We start from the raw sequence: 15,101 nt of genomic DNA, 5'->3' as shown, positions 1-15,101 counted from the left end.
AGGTTAAGAATCCCGTTGCTAGGTAACTAACCGTTAGTTTCATGTTTGTAACCATAAAACAAAGACGCAAAAAGAATTGTTCATAAAGTAGAGCTCTCTTTGGAGAATTCGTTGGAAAACGACGCTAAAGTACGCTAAGTGTGTTTTATTTTATTTATTTATTTATTTTTTTCAAACATTTTTAAGAACACTGTCGAAACCAGGTTTCACATTATAAAAACTCCTATAATACTTGCGTTACGCCGCAGTTTGTTTCTTTTATCCACGGGCTGTACTAGTGTTTCTGTCTCAACGTCTGTAGTTACCAGAGATGATGGCTTCTGCACCGTCGCCGTCCTCTCCCCGAGACATTTCAAAGCTAATAAAGGACAGGCCACTCCGAGGTGAAGGTGGGTGTAGCTAAAGAAGAATTGAACGCAAAGAAAACGACATTTTGACATGGGTTGTTAGCTACGGAAGCAAATTTAACTGCTACAGCTAGGAGATATTCAGAAACAGCACCTTGTCATTACGAGATATAAAACTTTTTCTCGTTTTATATTGTTATAACGAGAAGGTTTTATATTTTTTTAACAAGATTTATATGCTCTAACAGAGTGATAAAATGTGAGTCAGATGGGGCATACCTTTATGGCCGTTCAAGAAGTGAGCTGTCAGAGGAACTATTGTTTTCTCGTTATAACGACATAACTAGTCGTAGAAACTAATTACATTTATTTGAGTAACTTTTTTGGGGGGGAGGGAAGTACTTTTAGGAGACGTTTTACAGCGCCGTACTTTTTAATAACATGATGACACCGTTCATTCAATTCCTGTATACTTTTAATATATATAAACCAGGTATATATATAAAAAATCAAAACATATTTGATTTGCCTGAATTTGTAATGTAACTTGTATTCGTTTTTATTTTAGTCTTTAAAATACCAGAACTGGCACATAAATTAATGCTTTTTGTGTCTGTCTGATTGTAAGGTATTCAATTAGAGATGATCAATTACTCAAGTAGCTTTTCATAAAGCAGTTTTTTAATCTTACTCGAGTAATTTCTTGGAAGGTTATTTATTATTTTTACTCAACTTAAAAAATATCTTGAATTAGTGCTACTCTCACGCACAATGTTTTGGTAGCTACCCACCTCTGTTTGAACTATTAAACCTGTAGAGATTTGCACTGACATCAGTTAGCATCCAGGGAACTCGGATATAAATAGTGGACTCTTAAGTACCTGGGTGTTCATCTGAATAATTAACTAACTTTGTCACAGCTCTTCCTCAGCCAGCATCCCTTGGTTGGCCCATATCAGAGCAAACATGTAGGGCTCCCACGGAAACCACGAACAAAACCTTCTGGGACCCATATTATTGCTCTCATTTATTCCATATGGGGCCCACCTAGTTATGCTGGCTGGGTTATAGCAAGGGTCAGCGTTCCTCATGCTTAGGAGGCTGAAGTCTTTTGGAGTGCTGGGGATGCTACTGAAGACCTTTTTGACTAGGACGGCATTAGAAATCTTCTAATGTTTGAGCAGCAACTTTAAGCATACTACGCTTTAAGCAGTTGGATAAGTTCATCCGGGAGGCCACCTCTGTGCTTGGGTGCTCCTTCAATGATGGATTTACGATGGTCGCTGGGTCTACAAATGTTGTTAACAAAGGCTTCAAAACAGAAGAAAGAAGCTGTTCTATGTACTTTTAATCAGAAAATAAGAAGCTCAACAGTTCTGGTGTTAACGGGATTTAAAATTTATTTTTGTTAAAGCAAGTTTTGCATTTTGTTCTAACAAGATAGTGCTGAATTTATTTCCTATCTCTGACAGTTAAATGCTTCTGTAGTTAGCCCGTTTCGTAATGGTAGTAAACCTTCCTTTTGCTGTAGAATGCAATCTCAATCGAGTGGAGTGCACCACTGTACCACCAGGACCTGAATTTAAAGTAGACCCACAGGTGAGGCCTAAAGAAAGTGTATCTAATCATTATGCTCATAAAAATATGCCATGAATCACAGAGGGAGGTGTGGTCTAGGCTTTGTGGCTATTTAAGGGCCGAGGGAGCTGGAATTCACCCAGAACAGGTATAAAACTGCATTAGTTGTGCTCATACTAAGCTGATATATTAACATCCAAGACGTTTGGATGTTATGTTGACAAAATCACACAACACAACCAATCCTTCCATAAAAGGTAAAAAAAAAAAGAAAAATTACCCAATTTTACATTCTGATTAACAGCTTCATCACACGTGATTATAATGTTTAAGTTACATTTAAAACTAAAAATATCTTTGTAATTCTTTTCCCTTTTTTAAGTTGAGAAACATATTACATTTGCTTTGAGTAAAGTAACTTATTGCTTTTTGAACTTCACCTTTGGAAATTTGTTTCACTCTTTTTTTTTCTTTTTTTTTTACTTTGAAGTCAAAGTAAAAAATGTTCTGAGCTCCCAGTTCAAAATGTATTAAGAATGCCTGCTAAAACTGAAATTCAATTCAGTTATCACTGAGCAATGGTGAGTTTATTATCCAATAGTGGCCAGTGGCACCCATAGTGCTCTCCGTCATCCATTTGTTAATGTGTTCCTTTGTTTTTTTAATGCATGTAGACGATGAATTCCTTTAGTTCTACTGTAGCATGATTAAGATATGCAAGCTTTAGTTCTGAAACTGTTGCGTTTCTGTTTTTTTCTATTTAACAGTTGAAGTAAGGACAAACAATGTTATACTTATAACAAGCAGGAAGAAAATATTACCAGACTCCAAAATTCTTTGATTTATATATTCCATGTAAAGGCAAGATATGAACAAAGGAATGTCTAAGCTCAGAAAAGCTTTATTGAGTTACTTTAGAAATTAGATATATAAAAATTAAAATGTCTTATTATTTTTTCCCCAAGTTGGCCGACATTGCTGTTGTTGAATATTGAGTGTCTGTTTTGCTGGCAGTTGTGCACCAGATTAGTCAACTTGTTGTAGTTGCTTGAATGCCAGGACTTTTGTGTGATTCTTAATCATTTGAAAGAAAATAAATGCAATGTTTGAATGTAATGTAATCTGTGCAGATAGATGTTACATTTAAACAACCGCAATATCGAAGGATTTTAAGGTAACTGAAGCATTACCTTTGTTATGTTGCCTGAGAGCTTTTCTGCCTAACAACATCCCTCCAGAGTCGAGAGAGACTTACGTTTACAGGCTGATCATACTAAATAAACACTACCAATTTTATCCTCAGTAAAAGCCACTTAGAGCAGACCATGAATGGCTGTCTCAGAATAATAGCTGTAAAGCTTTGTTAACATTTTACACTCTCAGCACATTTTTAGACATTTTCCTCATCTTAATCTAGGCTGTATTAAAGAGACCTGTATTACGAAAACAACCCAGTGTGCAACACTTGAAGGCCCGTGAGAAAATGATATTTCTAGGCTGGCACACCCCGTCACCCACAGATAAGGAACCAGAAAGCATACAGAAGGTCCCTGAACCACAACAGCCTACTCCTCTAAAACCTTCACTTAAGGTGAGATTTTGACAAGCTGAGATCAAACCATAAAGCTAAAAAAAACTCATAAAAATGACTGAAATAAACACTTTAGATTCAATGTTTAGAACATCATTTGAGCAAGCTATAAGTTGTCTATGAACCTCCTTAAACAAATTTAAAAATAACACATTTTGTTTGTAGTAGGTCTTTTTTTCCCACATAACTGCCTCTTCTTTTTCTAGAAACAGGAAAAGATCACAAAACATGAAAAGGCGACAAAAACAACCAGCTTCCAACTTATAAGGGACTTCAATCGGATGCTTTTTACAGAAAATCAAGCCCAGTCAACCACGCCCTCATCAAAAACAAGGTCATACAGTTATCAAGCTTTATCAGTGATCGACGATAAACCATTGGCATACTTGACAGAAAGAGAATATTATGAGTTAGACCCAGAATCCTCCGCAGCCTTGACTTCCCAAAGGCTTTGGAAAGCCTTCACTCTGTGGCACAGCGAGGTGTATAAGAGGAAGCGTGACGTCGCCAAGACGGTTCTCCACATCGACCTGTTTATACTGGACCCGGTATGTTTTGTGCAGAGCGTGGACAACCATAACACATAAATCCTTACAAGCACAGGTACATCTCAATAACAGAACATCGTGAAAAAGTTAATATACTCAGGTAAGTTTAAAAAGTGAAACTCATATATTGAGTAGATTGATTTCATAGACTGGGATTTAAAAAAAAAAAGACAATATTGTGCACAGCTAATGAAAACCTAAAATTCAGTTTCTCTGAAAATTTAAATCTTTCACAAAAGGATTTTAAAACAGGAATGTTATTTTATGCCTTGCACATTCATGGGAATGAGCACTGACTTGACAGTTATCTAGTCATTGACACCGCCAACGAGGATGGTGCTCCATGCCATAAAATGTCATCGCTAAAGGAGCTGGATGCAAAGTTGTTTTTGTATCCAGCTCCAGGGACTCTATGACAAATGGATTGACTACAGCCTTGTCAGGAGTGTGTGGTAAAAGACCATTCAATAACATGTCATTAATGTAGATAATGTGTAAGGCTAATAATTAAACTTCTTGATAATATTTTGAGTTATTAAAATGTACCTGGGATATAGAAAAGAATTATGTGTGTAATTTTCACAATGAATTGTTACATGTATATGTTTTCTAGAATCTGAGAGCGGCACTGATGAAAATCAGGACACTCTCATGCCAGCTCATTGAGACAGGGACGTATCACGTCATAGCAAACCAAACATACACACTGACGAAGTTCTACGAGTCCCTGGTCCAACAACAAGATGAGGTGCAGCAGTGCATTCATGAACAAATGCGTCACAATTAATTGTTGTACGCATTTAAAGTTTTGTCTTTGTTGGCCTGTTCTGAAACCTTTTGCTTGTGTTTGTTTGGTCAGATACAGAGTAGCCTTCTGCACTTTCGAGAGACTGTTAAGGGGGTGACAGTTTGTGCTGGACGTGCATACCTCCTGGAGCATAAAACTACGTCTGCAAGGAGTTTTAACAGTGACGTCTTAAATGCGATTTTTTATAGGCGGATGACTTGGTTAGTAAAATTTCTTCTCTTCGTTTGTGTTCTTAATTTTACCATTTGTGTCCAACTTCGCTTTCACAAAGTTAACATGCTCTGCACAATGTACTAAAAAGCAGAATCTAGTGGTTAGCAAGTCATTTAAATCTAACATTCAATTAAAATAAGCTTTTCGGTTTTCTCTGGATTTATTTTTTTCAATGTTAATCAGATTATTAGTTATTTTTTTATTGATCAAACAGTGTAAATATGCATTTATTCAGCTTGGTTTCTTCACTTTTTAAAAAAAAATTGATTATGAAACCACTTAAAAATAGTATAAGTTCACGAAAGTTCAAAATGACTGTTGCACATTCATGTTCTCGTCTGCTTCGGCCAGAGTGAGTTTACTTTATGCAAGTTTTTTCAATGTTTTTAATTGAGATTGCGATAATATTAGATCACATTCAGAAGACAGCAGGCATGTTGTTGTGGTCAAAGACTTTCATGATACTCATACAGATCATCTACATGAGCTGACAGAGTGAGGATGCATAGAATGGGTTGAGCTTCCAGCTGGCCACAGTTTAGAGTAGGCCAGTGCTTTTTCCAGCTGATGGTTATACATTGTATAGCAGAATAGAGTATTAATAGTTTCTAATACACAAATAGCACATACACCAAGAAGTAAGGGCAACAAACACAAACAGCATCAGATGCATGCCAGAAAATACCACATTTTTTCTAACTGTGATTTTGGTCTGCTACAAACTAAACATAGCAAAGACTAAATTTGTTTCTCTTTAACAGATTGCATGTGTGTTATTCATTGTATGAATGACATAAACTCTGGACAAGAGAAACAAATTTTGTTTTTGCTACGTTTTTAAAAATATTAAATGACAAATACATCTCTTGCTGTTGTTTCGTTTGTGTGATATTTTCTACTCTCGCATTAGCCTTTCCACTGCTTGGATTAAGCCTAAAACTTGTAATAGGATTCAACATATTTTTGCATATTGTTTTACAGTTTAGTTGATACTCCTTCATGCATATGAAGCAAGAAGTCGGATCAAATAAACTTTCAAAACCTGCCAACATTTCTTCTTGAAAGATGTGATTGTTTTGTTTTGTAATGGCAGTTTAATTATCCTCAAAACCTTTGGGAACTTCTCTAACTGTAGATGATTATGTGGTAGTATTCAGTTAATGTGAGTACCGTTGTTTAAGTGTTCTTTAGGAAACGACCCTCATTATTCTCTCTATCCTCAAAAGTGTCACAAACATCAATTTACTAATGATTATGTTTTTTGGAATTTTGTCCTTTATGATGCATTTTTTTAAACAAAAGTTGTAGAATTATTCAAAAGTAAAAAAAAAAAAAAAAAAGTACATGTTATCTCAAATACCACAATCAGAAATAGCAGTAATGATAGCCTAATTTCACTTACTGCAACGCTGATGTCTTATCATTCATTGAGGCAAATCTAACACAGGTGTTCCATGTTTCTAACCCTCCCAGCTTCATTCGTCATGTTGACCATTTGATGTTTAACACAGTGCACTCCATGGTGCTAAATCCAGTGGATATCATCCTGACTGTGTTCCAGGAACAGGTAGGTCACAGGCCCTGCCAAATCACTCCTCCCTCCCCAAGTGACCAGTCTGAGGCTGCTTCTGAAGAGGAATCTGAAAAGAAGGTAGGACAGTTTTCCATAACTTATTTCAGCAAAGACCACTCTTATCTACTTCAGATTATATTGAACATTGTTACAAGGTATTGAGGTTTTTTTTTTGTCTGTTTGTGTGTCAAAGGTTCTTCCTGACTTTCCTTTATTAACAACTGAGCTATTGCTGGAGTTAAATGTTTTGACGTTCAGGCCCTCCGAGGAAAACTTTAAGGTCTGGTTAGCATGTTCTGCAACAAGTAATATTTCACATTTCAAGTACACATATGTAATATATTTAAAGTATAATTTATACAGAAAGCCATCAGAGACCTAATCAGGGAGTTCAAGAATACAGGAATGTCTTTGATGCCCCTCACAGGAGACCCTGAAATGGTTCCACTGATAGAGTTTGAACAGGTGATGGTAAAACTATTCATGAACTTAATCATATATATATATAGATATCCAGAGTAAGTTTTCCCCTATAAATGTTACAGACATTTCTTTAAAGCTTTTATTATGTTGAATGTAAAGTTAATTGTATTTACGTTGAAGATAATAACGGTACATGATGATGTTGTTTTCAGTTAATATATTTCTAATATCATATTTCTGTAAGAATACAGATGCGTAAAAACTGAAACAAAGTAGTCCATAACTTCTTTGTTTAAAAAAGTGGAATGCCACGATAATTATTGAACATGAAGATTAAGAAGGGCATAGAAAGCTTACAAAATAGTCATAATCTGTCAGTATTTAGAAAGTTTTGCATTCGTATTTTCTGGTCGCACCAAAATGTATGTTTTCCAATTCCATTGTTTACATCATGCTTGGAGGAGGATTGGAACTTCATAACAGGCCCTGAACACCTCGTCTGCAGTAATGTTTGGAAGAGAAAACATTCTGCTGCGGAGCTGTTTTTCAGGACATGGTGCCGGCATCTAATAACTTAAAGGGATAGTAAATATTTCTATACAAGATATAAATCCCAAATAGTCAGTAAATCTCTTACAAAAAAAGAAAATGAAGCTGTTGGAATGGTGAAACGTGAAAACACCCAGTTTGACTCCAATTTACATTTTTTGAAAGGATCATAATGTTTAGAATATGCTCTGAGGGTCTTTAAGAATCGATGCCATCTGTGTGAAAGAACAGAAACCCGTCATCAATGCACGTGTCTTTAAATGCTTCGTGCAACACATACAATTCAAGATGTGCGTCCACTACTTATTCTTTCATCCTAGTTTACTACACATAACTTGAATATGGACTCACTTGGCTTCATATCTTTGCATGTGTGGATTACTGGGGTTGTTATTGAGATCTGGTGTGAATTTGATGCCAATAGCCTTTATTTCTTGTCTGATAAAACCATCGACGTGTTCAATGCTTCCTTTCTCGCATGTATGTGTTTATTTTTGGCACTTAAAGGAGGAACTGGAGGGTGGTCCATCTTTGAACACTGTCTTGGAGGAAGATATCCACCTTCAAGGTATCATTAAAAAGATCATGGTAGGTCTTTACACAATTTCTTTCATTGGAGTCTTTTTGTTCAGATTTAAACTCTATGTAGTTACATCCACTTTTTTAATGCTTGGTTTTTGTTTTTTTTTTACCTTCCCTTCAGGATTCACTCCATTTAGCTTTTGATTTAGCCCACGTCTCTTCACGCGCATTTGAGCATTTTCTGGATTTCGCTAAGAAGAATAAGGCTCTGGAACTTGTTGCAATGGAACAAAAAGAACCAGGTGATTGTGACAAAATAATTAGAGTCAATGAACAGTTTTTAGATTACATTTTAGGGGAACATTTTTAAAGATTTCTTCTTTTGTTAACAATCGTTTAATTTATTTTAATTTTAATCATGTTTCAGTGTTATTAAAATTGATGTAAAAATTTCTATGGCCGCTGTTTTGCACATGATTTTTATCTACACTATAGACACCACAAGCCCATATTCATTTTGTAAGTAGCTTGTACTAATTCTAGGGTTATATTATTATTCTTAGATTTTCTGGCTACCCTTTCTGTTTTTTCTGTTGAGGAAACAAATTTTCAAATCAAGTCTTCAACAACAAAACACATTGGACGTATCCATTAAATGTAAAAAAGAAAAATTGGGAAAGGTTACGTCGGCACTCCCATGTTGTGCTGAGTCCATAAATTGTTGGAATAGTAAGAAATAAAAATTTGTAAGATATTGACAAACTTAACAGCAGTTAGCAGTCGGCCAATCTGGTGTCAAAGCCTTAAGCTTGAGTCTTTCATGTAGAACACGGAGTAAAAATATGTACAGTGAGATTTAGATCTACACGTTGCATGTCATTTGAGTAAATAAGACTGGTAATGTTCTGATTTTGTTTTTTTTTTTTTTTTTGTTTTAATCCTTTCCCACAAATTTTAAAAATAAACTGTATAATTGAAGAATGACATGCAGCTACAAACTTATTGAATATTGGAATAAAGACACACATTGCAGTAAGTTCACATTTTTTTCCTCACTCGTTTGGTCATATACAATATTTTGATGCACATAACACTCTTGACCTTGGGCTCTGTAATCTATGTCAAGTGTAGGAATCTACCGCATTATGACTCAGTCCAAAAGACTGAAAACTGCCAGTCACAGAGGTAATCTGCATGCTTTACTGTAACTTTTAATGGATGATCTGAAACCTTTAGATGTTGCAAGAAAAACAAACAAAAAAACAAAGAAATTTAGTGTGTACCAAGTACTTTGTCACAGTACTGTAGAGTATGTCTTCGTAAGTCATGTAGAAAGTAGCAGTTTTTTTTTTTTTGTCTTGTTGTCTTTGCCTTACAGATTTGAGCTTTTTTGCCAAGACCTTGGAGTTATACCACGGTAAATATAAGGAGGCCATAGCTATCCAAGACAAGATGCATCTTGGCTTACTGCTGGTGGATCAATTACAGCTCAAACAGCAGCTTAATGCTTCTACTCTCTCTTCTCTGGAGGTCAGAACTACTTTAATGGAATCATGAATATAGAGACATTTTATCCTACTGCATTGTAATCCATTGAAACACTTTGGTATTTTTTTCCTCCCCAATTCCTTTAGCATTTTCTTTTCTAAATCAACTTCTATTGGCTTCATGTGGTCAAAAAATCCCATGTATTTACAACCTACCATGCGCAAATTTCCATTGTAAACATTAGGTACTGAAATGATCTTCAGTAATGCTTTTTTTTTTTTTTTTTTTTGGCCACAATAATATTCTGACAAATTAGCTACGAGGCCTTTTTCTTTTTTTCTTCTTTTAAATAAAACCCAGCTGACATTCTGTTGTAAGCAATTTTCGATGCCACAGGAAGACATTTAATTAGAGAAATACTTTCCAGTCCAACCAAAGGTCAAATTAACATTTTTATTACACAAGTCAAAGGTGTGTTGTAGAAGTCCTTGTTTCTCATCTTTTCTAGGAATCGCATGGAATGCTCATAAAGCTGGCTAGGAAACAAGTCGATGACCTCCTGACTAAAGTCGGCGAAGCCAAAACTAAACTGGAGTCCTATCCTTCCACAACAGTGGAGATGGCCGAGCAGCTCATATTCCTGGACGAGTTTGAGGACGGAGTGAGAAGCAAATTTCCCCTTTGTTGCATTAAATCACAGCTGCGACGTCAAATTGATAAATAGGAATCCATTTTTTCCCCCCTCTTTTACTTATAACCATTTTTCTCCATCTCACCAGATCTTGGACGTACAGGAGCAGCACGACAATGTTTCCAAGGTGTACAACCTGTTCAAAGCGTACTCTGTTACCGTACCATCTCAGGACCTTGTTGATTTCGTCACACTGCAACCCAACATCAGCTTGTTGTATTATTTAATTGACGACGCTGTGACAGACAGGGAGTCGAGCATGGATAGATTCGTCAGCTCCCTGGCCACGGATGAAAATAAAATGCAAGAAGAAATCAGAAAAATGGCACAAATGTTGCAGGTACAATGTGTGTAAATACTCTGCTTCTTTTCGGCTTTAATCCTGTATACTGCGAATGGAATGTAAATTGAAATAACAAACATAATACAATTGCACCTCCCTGAAACAATTTACATTATACATGCATTTAGAACTTACAAACATGAATGACTCATTACAGTGGTTTCCAGATATCTGCCCTTTAAAGATGGTCCCTATACACACCATTGAAATGTAGAGAAGAATAAGACGTGTGCTTTTTTTCATTTTATAGATCTGGTATGAAAAAAATGAATAACTTGGGACTGGATAAAATTTCAAACAAACCACCAAAACCTTTTTACAGAAAGAAATATGTTTGCAAACTTCATTTTTAAAAAAAGCATACGTTTATTGTAGGGTACTCGCATCTACATGGGCAAACCATGAAAAGTCCAGGAGTTATAGATTTTGAAATAGAGCAGATTTATCATTGTTCGTACAGCAGAAAGCAGTTAAAAAAAACAAACAATAAAGTTAATATTAAAAAGCTCTTTTGTGATTGTTTTGTTTCATTTTTAGTGGAACCTGAAGATATTAAGACCCGATTTTTATTAAAGCAATTCGAGGTCAATATTTTGTACTCAAATGTCCAGAATGTCTTAGAGTTTTCAGAAATGGGTTACTGGAGTAGTGTGAAATTGTAAAAATCTGACTTGTTGAGCAAGCTTGTCTTAAGTATAAAGATGCTCCGTTTTTTGCTTAGAGGTGTGTTCTTCTATGTGCAGAATCCAGACTTTTTGGACATCAACGTAAACCCCTCCTCATTGCGTCCCTACTTTGCAAGGATCCAGACTGCTGTAGATAGGCTGGAAGCCCAGGCATCATCCTATAATTTCTACGAAACTAGATTCAAGGTGCTACTTTTTGTCTTTTTTTTTTCAGATACATACTGTGATATCAAAGTAAACACGGTCTTGCTATGATGCTGAACTGCATCAAAGTAAGATGCAATCCAGAATCTTACTTTGCAGTGGATTTTTTTCATTTAGTTTTGACAGTCACAACTAGGGTTGCACCAATTGTAGTTTTTAGATGATCACTGATCATCAAAAAAAAGCCTGACCTGCGGATTCCGATTTATGCCAATACCATTTTTTATTTTTATTTTTTCAAGTCTGAAAAGTCTCTTAATATAGCAACAAAGATTCTAAGTTGGCAACAGTAGGGGGGATAGGGGGATGACTGTTAATGGCACTTAAGCAGACGTGACCAGGTGGGTGGGTCTGTCAGTCAGCCTCCTCTCGACAGGGAACAGAGGCTGACTTTTAGACCTTTGGGAACGTAGTTAACATCGGTGGATAAGATCGGTTTTAATATTGGCCAATCTCCCAAAATAAAGGAAACTGGAGCATATTTATCAGTGACCCCCAAATAGCCAAACTCCAAGGTAACTAACTCTTTGTGTTCTGATGGGTAAAGCTGGAGTTTACCAGGTTCGATGTCCTGGAGGAGACGGCGGCAAAATTCAGGCTGATCCTGCTTCTCTGGGACTCTTTAGAGGAATGGGACGATCTACACAATAAATGGCAGCAGGTCAGATGTTTTAATGTGTTGAGCATATGAACCTAAAAATACATTATTTGTCCTGTGCAGGGAGACCTTATGTTGTATCTTTGTGTTTTTTGACTTCTCCAAAGACCCAACTGAAGGAAATAGACATGGAGGAGTTGAACTCGCAGATCAGCAAGTTCGACCAGTATGTCGAGCAGCTAGAGAGGGGCCTGCCTCCAAACTCTTCAGTTGTGGTTTTGAAAAATAAGGTGGAAAAAATGAAACAGAAGGTAGGTAGGAGAAAGTTCAAATTAGACAGATGGACTTTTAGACGCTTTGGGTGATGTCGTTCTGACCTGGGGCTGAAAACATCCACCGATTGTTGACATCAGAGTTTACGAAAACTGATTCTGCTTTTTCAACAGGCGCCTGTCATCAGTAATCTGCTGAATCTGCGTTTGAAGCCGGGACGGTGGGTGTCTTTGGAGAGTTTAGTGGCCGCCACTCTGGATGTGGAGGAAGTTACTATTGCCACACTGGAGGAACATGATGTCTTCTCATATGGATTAGAGATACTGCAGATATTGAGTTAGCAAACTTAGACCCTTTTTCAGTCTTTATTTCACTTCTGTGTGTAAGTACATGTGTGAATCTTAATTATACTCCTTGAGTTTGTAAATACCCTTTACCTATAAATTAACCAGATGGAATGGACACAGACAGGCAAACAGTTCAGATTTACAAACCATCGTTACCAGCTTTATTCTGTTGGTGAGATTTAGTAAACAAGGTAAAAAAAAAATAAAAAATTGCAGAAAAGGTGCTGATGAAAGGATCTAGTGACTCAAGGAAATATTAGAAATATAAACGCAGAGTTACGAGCTAACTTTCTTTTTTGGTAGGAATGTTATCACAATATTAAAGGCAGCTAAATTAACAGTTCTATTAAACACATTTATTTTCAACCTTGTTTTTGATATTTTATCTCTGCTCTGGCAAATGGATTGCAACCATGGTGTAGGAGTGTGGAGAACACAGTTCTTGCGAAAGGAGGAGGTTGTAACACATCATTTTAAAGTTTGATGGAGGAATTTAAAAGCTAACAGCAAAATGAGGATATCAGCGAAATGAGGAATGGCCCACACACTTTGCGCTAAGAACAGAACCATTTTTTTAACCATTACTGTGGAAGAGCATTCACAAACAACAGTTGCTCTTACAGTAGTGAATAGGCAATAACGTAAAGCATTGAAGCTAAAGGAAATGAATAAATAAAATGAATAAATAAAATAGACCTAAACTTATTTCCTATCCTATAATATCTTCTCATTTTCCTGGAAAAACCATTCTTCCTTCGCAGTCCAAAATAAGGATTTTGGGTTCCTTAAACGCAGAAGAAGATGTCAGTGACTTTAGGAGGCGCTGACATCTTTAAATTAACTGTTAGAATCCCAGATTGTCTTTTTGTTGTGTCCATTTGTGTCTTGTGTCTCTGCCATTTCTCAAGACTGACCTACTGAAGCATCACATCTGGATGCATGCTTGACGGTGTAATGACAAATCAGGATCTGACTAAAACTAGTAAAGGAAGCTTGGGAAGAACACTTTTTCAAAACATATCTTTGTTGTGATCTGATGTTCCTATTGTTTCAAATCCATCAGTTTAAACATTGTCCTTCCAGATGCTGAACGAACTTTATTTTGAGAAATGCATAAACGCACAACTGGACCTAGTTGTTACTTTAGGCCACCTTTTTATTTTTCAGCTTGTAATGAAACTTGCAGATGAACGACGCGTAGAACAGTGTCTCACGGTGACTTCTGGAACGTCTGAATGTTGAGAGGACTCAGGTGTTACCATCCAGCTCTCACACAGCGTTTTGAAGAGCAACATTGTGTTTGACCATCAGAAGTTGGACATTTGCCTGGTTTTACTGTGAAGATGCTTATGGGGGATTTTAACACCATGTTACTGTCAACAACTTCTTAATGGTCAAGTTGCAGACAAAGCTGGCTCTGTTTAATTAGACTCTGCTAAAAGCTTAAAGAGCTCCCAGTGATTTCTGTACAAGCAGTGAGAGCTTCCAAATATTCCTTCTTTGTGGATTTGACTTGAATCATGCTGGATTTGTTCTCAAATTATTACACAGCACTTCCCCCTAGTGGCTAGGAATAAAAGACAAACACATTCATACTTGTATGTAAGGCTACAGTTCACTTGCTTTTAGGGAATTATATTGATTCTGCTCATGCTCTAAGAGCGCCTTCTCTTGTACCCCTCCTCTTTTTTTTTCTTTCCTTTCTCATCATTTTTATGTTTCATTCCAGGAAACGACACTTTTCAACACAACTGCTGTCAGTTCGGCTGTGTGTTGTACATTTATTGTGGGAAAAGCAGACATTTGTATTACTAATATTAGTAACTGTTACTTCTGACTGCCACTTTGATTTTGATTTTTTTAGTGACAGTAGAACTCTAAAGTCTCAAGTGTTTAGGGGTAGGAGTTTATAAGTTCTCACTTCTTCCTACCCCATTTTGAGCATATGTTAACTGAAACAAAAAATCTGTATTTTCTCTTCTTTCTTATGCACTTCTTGTTACTGTGCACTATTTTATTTTTATATTTGTATCATGTTCGAATAAAATTTTATTTCATTATTTCATTTCATTTGAATTCTACGTTATTTCAGTTTGTGTTAATCGCCTGCACTCTCAGTCAGTTGTCTATGTTTATATTAAAATGATGTAAAATATATTGGGCTGCTCTGAGGAGATGGGCACTGGCCCCCGCCCTCCACAACCCTGCATGCACAAGCGGGTATTGACAATAGACATCTATTTTCTATGAGGACACAACTTGCTCAGAACATCTCACCCTCGTATTTCACTTTCTTTGCCAGACATCCATTGCAAATTC

The 15,101-nt window shown here is 36.4% G+C and overlaps 1 protein-coding gene across 1 annotated transcript; it reads left to right on the top strand.

The window, feature by feature from the left end:
- Positions 1-56: 56 nt before the first annotated feature.
- LOC106929835 (dynein axonemal heavy chain 6-like) lies at positions 57-13,148 on the top strand. Its single transcript, XM_088015437.1, has 18 exons — positions 57-389; positions 1,879-1,946; positions 3,343-3,516; positions 3,723-4,064; positions 4,678-4,812; positions 4,924-5,072; positions 6,559-6,736; positions 6,852-6,938; positions 7,022-7,123; positions 8,138-8,218; positions 8,334-8,454; positions 9,531-9,682; positions 10,149-10,301; positions 10,420-10,671; positions 11,418-11,546; positions 12,112-12,225; positions 12,330-12,473; positions 12,609-13,148. Exons 1-18 carry the CDS (start codon positions 311-313, stop codon positions 12,774-12,776), a joined length of 2,628 nt encoding a protein of 875 aa, XP_087871563.1. The 5' UTR covers positions 57-310; the 3' UTR covers positions 12,777-13,148.
- Positions 13,149-15,101: the final 1,953 nt, after the last annotated feature.

Source organism: Poecilia mexicana, unplaced genomic scaffold (genome assembly GCF_051168715.1).
Source record: "Poecilia mexicana isolate PSO_F unplaced genomic scaffold, ASM5116871v1 scaffold_1, whole genome shotgun sequence".
NCBI lineage: Eukaryota > Metazoa > Chordata > Actinopteri > Cyprinodontiformes > Poeciliidae > Poecilia > Poecilia mexicana.
The sequence above is the reverse complement of the archived record's forward strand: the minus strand, read 5'-3'. Positions and strand labels throughout refer to the sequence as shown.

Bases quoted from the DNA above. Each gene is read 5' to 3' on its own strand.
- LOC106929835 (XM_088015437.1), top strand. From the start codon at position 311: ATGATGGCTTCTGCACCGTCGCCGTCCTCTCCCCGAGACATTTCAAAG. The intron at 3,517-3,722 runs GTGAGATTTTGA...TTCTTTTTCTAG, and splicing joins CTCTAAAACCTTCACTTAAG to AAACAGGAAAAGATCACAAA. The intron at 4,065-4,677 runs GTATGTTTTGTG...TATGTTTTCTAG, and splicing joins ACCTGTTTATACTGGACCCG to AATCTGAGAGCGGCACTGAT.